Source organism: Serinus canaria, chromosome 5 (genome assembly GCF_022539315.1).
Source record: "Serinus canaria isolate serCan28SL12 chromosome 5, serCan2020, whole genome shotgun sequence".
Taxonomy (NCBI): Eukaryota; Metazoa; Chordata; class Aves; order Passeriformes; family Fringillidae; genus Serinus; species Serinus canaria.
In genome coordinates this window covers 10,506,999-10,520,340 of record NC_066319.1, presented here as the reverse complement: position 1 = coordinate 10,520,340, position 13,342 = coordinate 10,506,999, and the positions used below count along the sequence as shown (strand labels likewise).

The 13,342-nt window shown below is 43.9% G+C and overlaps 1 protein-coding gene and 1 long non-coding RNA gene across 4 annotated transcripts in view; one reads left to right on the top strand and one right to left on the bottom strand.

Moving 5' to 3' along the window:
- LOC127059654 (uncharacterized) overlaps positions 1-11,695 on the bottom strand; it is a 32,034-nt gene extending 20,339 nt beyond the window's left edge. The window contains exons 1-2 of the long non-coding RNA XR_007777657.1: positions 11,560-11,695; positions 10,671-10,743 (exon numbers count right to left, since the gene is read on the bottom strand). This is a non-coding gene — a long non-coding RNA (uncharacterized LOC127059654). The remainder of the gene's footprint in view (positions 1-10,670; positions 10,744-11,559) is intronic.
- The window catches only part of AMPD3 (adenosine monophosphate deaminase 3), a 30,123-nt gene continuing 28,394 nt past the window's right edge, over positions 11,614-13,342 (top strand). The window contains exon 1 of one of the 3 annotated variants that reach the window (XM_030240316.2): positions 11,614-11,684. Coding sequence is in view for 1 of the 3 variants with exons in the window: in XM_030240315.2 (XP_030096175.1) it covers positions 12,320-12,341 (22 nt within the window). In the remaining 2 variants the exon portion in view is untranslated. Of the gene's footprint in view, positions 11,923-11,958; positions 12,342-13,342 lie in introns of those variants that run through there. The other 2 variants (XM_009102260.4, XM_030240315.2) reach the window with 2 other exon arrangements.

Here is a 13,342-nt window from a genome sequence, read left to right as displayed (position 1 = left end):
GAGAAAGTCAAAACTGTCTAAGAAATTTCACAGACTGAGACAATTTAAGGGCAGGATGAAACAACAGCTCTCTGAGTTTGACTGCTGTTTGTGAAGGCAATTCCATTTGACCCATTCATTACTGTGCTGAGATCCACAGCTCAGCTCAGCTGAAGCACTGCTTCCAGAAAGGCACACTGCTTTGGAGGGAGAACATCAAGAGGTGGAAAATCAGCACCTTCCTTGATACCTATTAATCAAAACACTGTCAAATAGCACACAAGCTTCTCATTTGAATTTGCTGCTTTCCCCCTGCTGCCCTTGGCTCTCAGTTTTACCTCTTTCCACATTATTAAAGAGTCCTTATGTTGTGATAACTTCACACAAAGGAACTCTTTGTGGAGCAATCTCCTCTCCCTTGGTGCACAGATCTGTCCAAAGTGCACCAAGGTGTGCCCCCCAGCTGCTGTGCTGGATTTCATGTCACTTGCAGCACTTCACTGCTCTTCATGTGGATAACCCAAGAAATACACTGAGCGTTTTCCCGACACCTCCTAAGTCACTTGTTTCATTAGATACATTGAGCATTTCACATTGTCTGGAGTCATCGAGAACCTGGTTCTGAAAGGCAGGTCAGGGTCTCCAGGCAGAGCCTCTCCTGTCCAGGCCACTTGCTCAGGTCTCACTTCCTGCAGCTAATTCAGACTTCCTGTCCCATGTTTCCAGTTTTTTGAAGTTTTGCTCCCCTGAAGAAACATTTGGAGTAAAACATTCATCTAACTTCCTTGTCTAACTTGGTCAAACTAAGATTTAAAACAAAGGACTCCCTTTCATTCCTAATTGCAGAAAGAAAGGCTTTCCTTGCAGATGTGGATACGTATTCATGCACAGGTATTAAAAACACACCTGAACATTAAAAACAGGGAGAAGATTTTCCATTACATAGATAACATTCCCTCAAATATCACAAACACGATTATATTTTTTTGATCAGGGTAACCTTTTATCTGCTTCTGAATGATGAAAATCAAAGAAGCAACATTTCTGTAAAATCACTTTAGCTCCTGGTCCTTCAAAGATTGAACATCCTGTCCATGGACTGTTTGGGAAACTGACAGATGCGAGCACACCAGCTCAGACAGTCTCTCAGGGCAGGTTTGAGAGAGGAGGCTCTGCTGCCCTGTTTTGTCCCTGTTGGTTCCTGCTGCACAGCTTGGGTCCTTGTCATTTACCCTGCTCCACAGCTCCTGCCACACATCTAGAAAATAACTCACCTTTCCTGTAATCTGTCACAGTATTTAAGTCTGCTTAGAGGACAGAAGTGTCTGCCACAGGGAGGGGAACAACCAGCAAGTTGCTCTGTCCTGTTCAAAACAGATCCAAACCCCCAGTTCTTTTAAAAGATTCTCAGAGTGAAATGTCAGAGTTGAGCTCTGACATATTGGGAATAAGTGAAGCAAGCAGGGAAAAGGCTGGCAGAACAAACATGGGCATGACATGGGGAAAATATTGCTTTGGCACTGGGGATATGAAAAGCCATTCTGCAGAGAAGGCCGGATTCCATGGTTAATGACTGCTGGCCTGAATTGAGGAGTCTGAGATGCACTTAAACCAGCAAGGTGCACACTGATATCAGTGGGGTACAGGCATTGAGATCTAGAGGATATCTTATCCTTCTGTTCTGCTGCAGCTCACCCAGGCTTACAACCACCATCACTTCTCAGCTGAGGAAACATTCCCATCTTGGCTGTTAATTCTGCACTTTGATTTTCTCCTTTGCAGTTTTCCTCCTGATGCAATTCATTCCCTTTCCTTTGGAGTGTTCTTCCCTCTGATAATTCCTCTTTCTTCTCATTCCTAAATCTAATTGCCTCCAATAAAAATTTTGCTAAGCATTCCAAGTCATGTAATTAGATTTTAGGGTTAACTGTTCAAAGATAACTAATGTAATTCAGAATGTTATTTCAAGTTGCCTGTTTGTAGACCCCTGCAGAAAATGCTGCAAAAGTGTACAATGAGTTCATATTTAGAATATTGTAATGGATTTTCTTCTCTCCAGGGAAGGTGATGGGTGTAACCACTGTAGCATAAGCTATTCCACAATAGTTGCTCTTAACTAACTAGTTACAACTTTTAGAAAAGCTCAGTTTATGCCATGAGAGCTCCATCAGTTGATTTCCTTGTGTAGACAGAAGCTTTGTAAACAGGACAGCTTGGCACAGGACCTGCTCTAGTGTAAACTGAAAGTCTGGAGAAACTGGATATATCATGAATTTGTGCTCTACATCAGCTGGGGAAATGGAAACACTCCACTGACTCAGAAAGGTCTTTTCTGGTCTCCTTTCTGTAAACCACACTGTTGGCTCTCCTCTGTCCCTAGCTGTGATATTATGAACCTTCTGGCCTCCAGCTCTTTGTTCTAATGATTAAACAAGACTAACATTTTTTTGAGGTCAGAGTGATAATATGATAGTCCCTTTGAAGGGGTTCAGTAAATACAATACAGCAGTAGTGCACCGTGGTATTATCAGGGCCTTAATTTTGACTTTTTGGCAAAATTATCAGCAAAGAAACACTGTTTTTAAAAACTTAAAATGTATAGTGGACAGAAGAACCACCAATAATAACCAAAAGAGGTTTATAAAGCACAAGACTCAGTTTCCTTTCCTGACCACAGTGGGCAACCACCAAAAGGAATCCATCTGTTAAGTGATTCTTAGAATCATGCCTCTCCTCCCTAAGATGGCCATCCAGAAGTAGCTTCCAAAATGAACTATGATAACTCTGACTCACTCTGAGATTCCTGGTAAGCAGCTGATTTTCAGTAGTTACTGCTGGCCATGTGGGACTGGCTCCAGAATTCTTAGGCACCTATGTGGAGGTCTGAATAAATCCTTTTTTGCTTCCTCTTAGGGACTATAAAGAATCTTAGAACACCAGCTTAAATTTAGCCACTATCTTTTAAACATCCAAAGCTAGGTCAGGTCAGCTCCCATGGCCAAAGTCTGCCCTACCTTTGAATTATACATATTTTATATTGCTAAATGGACATTAGGATTTAAATTAATCCCTGCATTACGTCTGCCAAATCTGCATGATTAGACTAGACTTGGACAGGAATAAAAAAGAAAAAAGAAAAAAAATTATTATGGGACAGTGGCTTCTGTCATGGACCCAGGAAGAGGTGGTTTGCCTCAGAAACATTAGTGGCTCTCCCTGGTGTGACACCTCCTGTCCTCTGTCCTACATCTGCCAGCAGAGGCTGGTAGGTTGGCTCAGTCTCTGCTTTGATCCCAATTTTTTCTCCACAGGGCAGCAAAATTCTCTTTTGCCTTTTTGCTGAGTAGTTGATCTGCAATCACCTTCCTAGGTTACATTAGGAGAATAAACCCAGCCCAATTATTTAAACAGTAGCTATAAAAATTGTGTTTCTCTGTCTCCAGAAGTTATCCACAAATGCAGAAAATGACCATGTGAATATGTAATGGGGGAAAGGATTGTGGATGACAAACGTTGAGCAATTATATCTGAGCTCAGCACAAGAAATTAGGAGGAAAAAAAATCAATGTAAAATGTGAGCTGTGTGATTGTGATTTGTGTATATGCCCTGAAACAGCAGGCAAGGGAGCAGCACAGGTATTGGAAGGGTCTAAATGCCAAGCAGAAATGAAAAAGTATAACTGAAAATGATGATATATGAAAGTGGCTGAGCACAAATACAAGAAAACGTCTTTGTCTAGACTTGGGTGTCTCTAGTGAAGTAATGGAAATCACCACATGCAGTTTAACACTGTCAATTCTGGCACCCATAACTGTACATTTTGTGAGAATCAAGGGTTGTCAGGGATTAATATGAAACATTGTGAGTTGTTTTCCCTCTCTGACCACGAAGATTGTACCTGTAGTCTTGCACACACAAGTCCAAACACCTTGGAACTATAATTTTTAAACGCTAGATGGCTCCATTGGCTTTTTAAATGCAGCATTGCCCAAGCTTGCACAGAGGTTTGAAAAGTAAATACCATTCAGAGTGTGTTCCATTGACAGTCACAGATACCACTAAAAAAAGAAAAGAAATAAGAAAAAAATAATTGTCCTCATCCTTTGAGCAATGTGGAACTGATAGCCAGTACAAGGGGCAAAAAGGCTTTCAGTTTCTCCCCTGTATTATACTGAATTTTCACAGTTAATTTTGTCCGCAGGATGCCTGCAGGTGCCTAAGCATGGAAAACAAAGGGTTCTGGCCCCTTGCATGGAGAAAGTTGGTAAAAGTGGTTTTAAGCTGTTGATATGCTCTTCCAACCTTTTGCACCTATCTGTGTCACACTGGCACAAGGAAAAGTCATGGCAGCACCCATTCCTTCCTGCTGCATTGCAAAATGCTGACAAGTTATCTTGAGGGATGGTGAAGTTTACTCCTGCTCTCTTAGCAAATATTCAGTTTCAGTACCAGATTACTAAATGAATGTTTCCATACAGCAATTTACCTTTTCCCATAGTTTTGGGGTAGCACATATAACTTTAAAATTTATACTTCTATTCATATGAGTTTTGAAGAAAAACTAAATTGATCTGAAAAAAAAACAAAGTTGAACAAACGCCAACATGATGGTGTATTTTTGTATTTTTTAATTATGTACTCATTTAAATTCTAAATTCCTCTGATAATTCTGCTTTTTTAAACAAAAGGTTGTTGAAACTCAGAAATTAAATATTAGGGAAGGCAGGCATTGAGTTCAACACCTCTTCTTTCCTTCCACTTTAGTCTAGATTTGAGAAGCCTGGCTGTTTCCCTGCTATCAGCTAATTGTACAGGAGATGATAGGAATAAGCCACTCAAGCACTGACTAATCCAGCAGGTCACCTTCCATTCCCCACCTTCTGCCATCTGCTCCAGCCTCTACTGCTACCTGACACTCCAAGAGATTTGTCCATGCTGGAGCTGCTCCCTGTGGAAATCCCTTCTTTTCCACTACACAATCCAGCAAAGAGATTATTACATACAGAGACCCTCCCCACAGACCCTGGGCATTAGGAACACATGAAAAAGGAGAGGGGTATGAAGGTCAAAAATGTCCAAGTAGAACAAAGCCCTGAGCAGAGCACTCCTTTACACCCATCCTTCAAAGTGTCCATGAAATTCAAGGCCTTTCCATGGAGAAACAAGGGCTAGGAAAAGGGGCAAAACCCCTGAAACCAACATAAACCAAACCAATCAAAAAACCCCTGAGCAAACCACCCACCCCAACTTTTCAGGGTGACTAAATCTGAAAGGAAAGTTGTGCAAAGCTGCAGGATCAGAAATCAGTATAGAGGGAGCTGAGTAAGGCATCAAGCACAGAAGCCCTGACAGCATCTACTGCTCCATGAAAGCATCCCAAGTGATGATCCCACCTGGTGATGCTCTGCCTACACGAGGGGACAAGCAAACAGCTCCAGCATCTCTGCAATCTTCCCTCATATCTGCTAAAGACAGAGTTCTGAGCTATGGGCCTCTTTTTTCTAGCCCTGTTGGCACTGAAGTGACTTGGAAATCTGTATTTGGACACAGGCATTGGAATCAGGTCCTTCAATTGTGGCTGCAGCTGAAACACAGAGCTCGAGGTACACAGAACTTTGTAACTTCCCTTTGCCCACACTGGATTAACTTCGCTCCGTGTAATACCTGGGAATTAATTAATTCCTAGACTCAGGAAAGGGCACAAATGGGACTTAGGTGTGTGTGCTGTTTGTTTTAATGGAAGGAAATGTCCTGCAGGTTATGGAAGAGGCGGGACTTTGACAACACGCGAGTGGAGAGAGCCATGGCAGCGAAGAGGTCGGTGCGGATGGAACCGGAGATGCTCCAAGCCCGCCAGCCCCGCTCCTCCCTCCTTTAATGTATGGGCAGCGCCGGCACCAACAGGGAAGGCTCCGACAGGGGCGGGCGGTTACGTAAGGGAAAATCTGCATTCCTTGCGTAACTCGGCTCTTTACATAAGCCCGGCCCCGGCCCCCGAGCGGGGAGAGCGGCAGCGGCGGCACCGCCGGAGCAGAGCCGAGCCGAGCCGAGCCGAGCCGGCACTGCCCGCCCCAGCGCAAAGGAAATGGGCTGCTTCTGCCTAAAGGAAAAGAAATTAAAAAGATGGGAGATGCAACCGACTGCAGATTCCCATAGCTGATAGTTTAGGTGGGGTTGATGGAAAGTGGAGGTTGTGAAGCAGTTTTTCATAAAGAATTATGGAAGCATCAAGTTTGGAAGAGACCTTCAGGATCATCCAGTCCCCCATGATGCCAGCACTGCCCTGTAACTCCTAAGCCACACAGCCACATCACCCAGACCCAGACACACCTGGAAGACCTCCAGGTGATTCCACCACCTCCCTGGACAGCCCATTCCAACATCTGACCACCCATTCCAACATCTGACCATCCAAACAGTGAAAACATAAATACAACACAAGCCTGCCCACAGCCATTTTACACAAGCAGATTGTATAAAAATAATAAAACAATTCCCACTCCCAGTGAAAGTTTAAGTTTCTACAGGAGAATGAGAAAATTCTCTGTTGGACTTTTTGCCACCTCTGCTTACTTAGCACTAGGCAAGGAACACAGAGAAAGTTTATTTGGGCTGTAAATGGTCACTAGGAATCCCCACGTACAAATCAGCTCGGGTTGGAGGTTGCAGACTTTCACTGACTCTGGTGAAAGAAGAGCCTTGGAAAATAGACTTGTGAAACAAAGAGAAGATGTTGATAATTTGGGGACAGGGAAAGCTGCAGTTCAGCAACACCTAGCCTGGAGTTAATTTAAGGATAAAAGTTCAACAACACTTAGCCCAGGGTTTATTAAGGATATGTGACCTTTGTGTAAAGTCATGTTTAAACCCTATCTTGCATTTCCCAGTTCCTGGGCAGTTACATGCTCCATCTGCATCCCACAGATACCTGTCCTTTGGGAAGGAAACTTCTGATGTGAGGGCCAAAGAACCCAGATACAAACCCTTATCACAAATGATTGCAGAAAACTTGATGGCCAATAATAATACAAATGCAGAACTGAGTAGCACTTAACTATTTGCATTTCCCTACAAACATAACATGGAAACTAATTCTAAACATACAGGTTAGATTTCTATACTGATTTTTGCAGAAATCACATAATTTAGAATATTTTTTGTTTTAGGGGTCTCCAAAACAGACCACAGAGTGCTCCTCTGTGAGCTGCAATTACACTGTTTTATTATTTATCATGCACTGGCAGTGCTGAATTTATTAGATTGTTGCTTGCTGAATATTTTATTTTACATACATTCCGAGCAAATAAAATTCCTCTTAAAATAAAGTCGAGTAAAAGGGCATTGTAGATCAGAGTTGTGCTTAAAAACTATTTCTACTACATTGCCCATAACAGATTTGAAATGTAACTTTCAGAAAATTCTGGTTTATAAATCAGATTTGAGGTCACTCAGCTACACCTACAGTCTTGTCTGCTGCATTCAGATCTCTCCTTATTTGAACAGTTCCAGAATTTCAGATAAATTATGTATAAAGTCAGAGAAAGGCAGTCTTCCATCTGGGGTAGCTACTTGCAAAGTCCAAGCTAAGCAGGTTTGAGACAAACTGGTTTTAAACCAGCATTTTACACGGCTCTTGTGCCAAAGGCAGTTAGCAGATGCCAGCAAAGAATTTGCCAAGCTGGCTGGAAAGAAATCTTTCCAAACATCCACATGATGACTTACAATTCCAAACACACCAGAGTCCCATCTTGCTTGTAAACCTTTCTTGTGCAACAAAGTATTACAGTGTATTCTATTTATAAACTGACAGAAAACTTCTTTTATGTTGCTTCAGACTCTAATTATTAGGACTGTATGGGTACTTTCCCAGTTTATTTTTAAGGCAGTGGCTGAACAGTCACATCCTTTTGCAATTTCTGTGGTTCTCACTTCCATTTCTGGTTTTCAACAAACTGGATTATGTTTGCATACTCTGTGTGTTTTATCTTATAATAATACACTACAGGACAATTATACTCACAGGTATCCTTTCAGAAGGGAGAATGTCACTTGGCTGAAACCCCCCAGGAAGTGGATTCCACACCTAGAAATCTCAGTTCTAATGCCAGCACAAGTCATTTAAAAAACATTTTGCATTTTATATAAGCCTAGTGGTATCTTGTATGTACATATTCCAACTACTGAAGACGGAGTTCATGGAAAAGCTTGGTCTAATCAAAATTTCTCCTCTTAGTTCTCATGCCATATCCCACTTTCTGGAATGGCCTTGAACAACCTCCAAAACACGTGAAATCCGTTGTTTTTATTTAGAATAGGAGCCAAACTTCTAGATTTACAATTACCTCCTTAACTCAATACAGAGAAAGACCAAACCAAACCATCTGTACCAAGAGTTCTTAAATTCAATTACAGGACTGAATACTCCTATGCCAAATTAATTTCTTCAGGCTTTTGAAAAGCTGTGGATAAGAACTATGATGCTTTTTGATTTATTGACTTTATAAAACTGACAGATATGATTGGCTTTGTATCATTCAGTAGAGCAATTTTCTCCATTTATGAATTAGTACAATTTTCTACATTATTTGGTTTTAAAAAATAAATCATTCTTCCTTTACAGTGAAAAGTATTTGATAATTCAACTGCATTTCACATTTGGCAAAAATCTCCCCTCTAGCTTTTGGAGATAACTTCATTTAACTGTGAGGGTTATTTTTCTGTTGGAATATCAGTAAGTCTTCAGTAAGTAAATGCATGTGTGCCAAGCATGTCATTAACTGAACTGATTGAAGATCAGAAAAGCAAGTACTGGATCTAATATTGCTTGGGTGCCACTAATGGGTACTCTATAGAGTGAAATATTTCATTTGATCCATTAGTTGTTTTGTTGTTATCAATACCACAGGCAGTTGTATGAATCTATTTACAAAATGAATTCAAACTCCTTTAGCTTTTAAGGCACTGCTCAAATGAAAGCAGTCTCTTACAACAGCTGAAACAATTACAAGTGAAAATGAGAGACCATTTTGATGAATATGCATTCCAGCAGTAATCATCTCCCAGACAAGACTTGTCTGTTTCTAAAAATAAATGTTAATAATACAGTTGTAAATTTAGGGGAAGTTTATTATTTTGTTCCATTCCTCTGTAAATGTTGACATTTAAAACTTTTACTGCATTTCCTCTTGTTAAAATAGACAGACTGCAGAAGAGATAATACCATGTGCACTGAAATAATCATGAGTGTATTACTGTCACCAAAATAGTCTCTAAAGTCAGACTAAAAGTTAGTTGAAGACATAATAGAAATACATATTAAAAAAAATATAAATAAATGTGATCAGCTGTAACTTGGTAAAAAGAAGTGGATAACTTTTTCTTGTATAGGAAGATTAAAAATATTCAAATAAACACATTTTTACAAAGTGCAAAATTTCCTTGAGAGAACCAGTGCTTGCTGCACAACAGAAGTGATCCAACACCCAGGTGGTTTCAGAAAGTACTGACCTTTTACAGTGGGAATCCCAGCATTTAAAATAACTCTGGAGACACTTGCACTACTTTCAGCATGCGGTGTGTAAAAGTACAACCTGCCTACAAACAGGGCTGGCAGACAAGCTCCTCATGGGGCAGACAAGGCATCACTGAGGTGTTCTAAGGTTTAGTGGTTGATGTTTTGTAGGTGCCAATGGAAGAGTACAACCACATCAGTGTAGAAAAGACTCTATTTCACGGTCAGCTCAGTGTTACTGCCATTCCCCAAGGGTGCATGTGAACTGTTCATTAGGAGAGCAGAGACTGGACAGGAAACTAGCCCCACCAGTCAAATGTATGCTCTTAGGTAGCTGACCATCATAACTGCTGCTGCTGCAAAATGTAAGAGGACTTGAAGTATTTTCTTGTTAATTTGTTACCATTACCCTATCCTTACAATCCACCCTGCTCTTATTACAGATCTTGCAATAGTATTTTCTTAATGCCTCAATTACTGTAGATGCATTTACTCAGCAATGATCTCAGTTTGCTTTTGAAGTTTTCCAACTTGTTACAAAAAGAAAACTCATTTAAATACTCATGGTCACCTACAACGAGTGCCCTGTGTCCCATACTTAGGGACTTGTACTTCAGCGCTCATAGAAGCCTTTTCTTTGCTAATGCATTTTAAGTTCTCCTTTCTGTTTGAATTCTCTGGCTTTGCTAACATGTGAGCTCACACTGCAATGTTCTCTCTCTTCACTGGGGGCACGTGGAGCTGCCTGTTTGTGTGTAAGGAAGCTGAGAAACAGTTATCTCCCAAACCGTTATTTTTTCACTGCGGTTGGCACAAAGTCAGCACGAGAGGGAACTCTGCCAAGCTCTCGCATCCCACAGAAGAGATTAAATCAAGTGCAGAGGCAAGACTGATGTGCCAAGCTGAGGACAGAAAACAAAAGGCTGTGGGACACCTGAATCCAGCAGGCAGGGCACAATAATGATATGATAGACACCAAGCTTAACTTCCAGACAAACTGCCCTGATAGCAGTTTGAGCAAGTTTGAGCAAGTTCAGGCAGCTGGCTGGGAGAAAGGAAGGAAGCAGAACTAACAGATCAGGAATTGAGGGGTGTATTGAATGGCCAGCAGCAACAGGTGTGCTTTACTCACATCTCAAATGGGCAGGGCAGCTGTGAGTCATGGGTACAGACACTTACAGTATGTGGTTCTGGGTAGCAGATATTTTGTCAGGGTGTTGCCAGCAGCAGCTGATGAAGACATCCAGAGTTACTGTGGGAAAAGCACGTACACGCAGCAAAAGCCCTTTTTCCATGCTGAGAAACAAATATTTTTGTAGCATTAATATTGTTTTAAAATGTTTATTATTACGGCTGACTCATTTTTGAATTGCTTTGGGTTGCTACGTGTCTTGTACAACAGCTGTGGCCATAATTCTTAACCTTTTTTATGACCACATGAGGGTGAATGTGCCACCACTTGTTTAAGCATCAAAATATCAGCTCTTCTTTGCATCTCAGACTTTTCAGATGGAAAACTCCTTTCTTTTCACTTCATTTCTTCACTAGCTGTGTCAAGTAAAGGAGTTTCCAAAGCCAAAATCCCGAGGTTTATGCATGGAGCATTTCTATGCCTCCCAAGCTGGGGGGACACAGAACTACCTGATCCCTCAGTTTTGGGACATCTACCTTTAACTCTGCTCATCTTTTTACACCAACTGCCTTCACTCACTGCATTCCCAGTGCTTCCCTCCATCGTAAAGATACTTTTACATCTAAATGTTTTCAGGTTATTCTCCAAGTATTGTAACCCACACTCACAAAAAACATCCCTAGAACTTTCAGCTTCAGGGCCCAGAATCTCTCAAAATAAGGTCAAATTATTTTACATGTTAATATCCTCATTCCTGCTGAGTCACGCTGGGTTTGAGCTTCAGTTATTTGCTTTGGCCTGTGTACCCGGAAAATTTCTTGGGGTTTTGTTTGTTTATTTTTTTAATACAGACGAGCACCTGGACCGCGTTGCTACATTGAAGGGCAGACGCTGTTGAAAACACTTCTGATTGGGACACATCGCCAGCACACTTACCGGCTGTCATTCTGCACTGGCCTCACGACTTTGTGGTCTCGAACCCAAGTTTTCTACGTTAAAGCTCTTTTCGAGGAGTTTTGAAACAGGCGCTCGGGAAGGCGGCACCGCTGAGGCGAATCCAGGTGGGGCTGGGCGCCTGCCCCTCCTTCCCTGCCTGCCTGCCGCGCCGGCCGGGGGCCATGTGACAGCGCGACTTCTGCCTTCAAGCCGCCGAAGGGGAAGGGGCCACACTTTCCCCGCTGCTCCGGCTGCCGCTGAGGCCGCGGCCCCGCGGGAGAGGCTCCGCCCGCGCCCCGCCACAGGTGCAGCCGGCGCCCGCAGCGCCGCGGCCCCGGAGCGACAGCGCCGGCCCTCACAGAGGTACGGACAGGGCGCCCCGCCCGCCGCTCGCCCCCCGCGTCGGGGCGGGGCCCGGCCGGGGCAGGACAGGCCGGGGCAGGACAGGCCGGCGCAGCCCCCCCGCCCCGCGGGCTGCGCCCCCCGCCCGCCGCGGAGCCGCTCCGGCCGCGATGCGGCCGCCCAGGGGGCAGCCGGGTGGCCCGGGGGGCCGGGGGCGCGGCGAGCGGGCTCCTCCGCCCGCGGGCCATAAAGGGCCGGGCACGGGCGGCGCGGCACTGCGGTACCGGGCGGCCCGCGGGTGGATGCGGCAGCGGGGAGCGGCGGCAGCTGGCGGAGCGGCTCCTCCCCCCGCCGCCTCCTCCGCCGGCGGCTCCGGGCAGCGTCTCTCCGGCCGGCGGCGGCCCGGCCCTACCCCGGCATGGCTCTCCCCGGGGCGCTCGGTAAGTGCCGCGCCGCGCTGGCCCGGGGCGCTGGCGGTGACCTTGGGCCGCAGCCGTGCGGGGCTCCTGCGGCTGCAGCGCCCGCGGGCCCGCACCTGCTCGCGGCGCTGGGATGCGGCGCTGCCCGCGGGGCATCCGCGGGGCTCGGAGGCGGCTCTGGCATGTGCTTGGTATAGATTCAAGGCCGGTAAATGCCTGATCGATAACTGCTTTTTAAGTAATCATTCCATCTATTAATATTTTTTACTGCAGCATGTTTCAAGCTTTCTTTTCTTCTGCAAAGGTGCAGACCTCAAGAGCAACCAACCTTTCTATTAGATCGAGATATTTAGGAAAAGAGCATTTACTGGGTGACGTTCATACCATTCCCCATCCCATTAAAATGTCTAGTTGTTGCTCACCTTGGGGAAAGGACAGCAGTTCACTAGAAGGATACTGGATACAAAAGCCTCTTCCAATTCAGGATGGCACAGCTGGTACAAGTATTGTGTGAGGTGCCTCATGACTATTTTCGGTTTGTTAGGCTCATTTCGGTTCCATGAGCTAGTAGTGATATGAGGGAACGGATATGTCAAACTGTTCTGTGCCTAAGCATCTATGCTTGAGTGGAGAACGTGAGTTTGGGTTCTGTAAGAAAGAAAAAAAACTTCGGTGTCAGTGAAAGATTGTTCTTGCATTTATACTTTGTCTCTTCACTACCTTATTGTAAGGATTTAAAACTCAGTGTGGTTTCTCAGGCAGCATGTTTCTTACTGCATTTCTGTTTCTGATCACATTTCTCTAGGAAAAAGTTCATTTAAACTAGGAAAATGCTCAGCATTTTCTGCTCAGTGGAAAAAACCATTATATTTCACATTGTACTGGTATTGTTAGCACTCTTACTGTAGTTGACTAAGTATAAAGGGAATTTTTCCCTCGCTGAAGTGGCCCAAAAGGCTCTTGCTGCTGGCAGCTGCATGTGTGGCAGGCTCTGCTGCTGACAACTGTGTTCACTGAGGTCA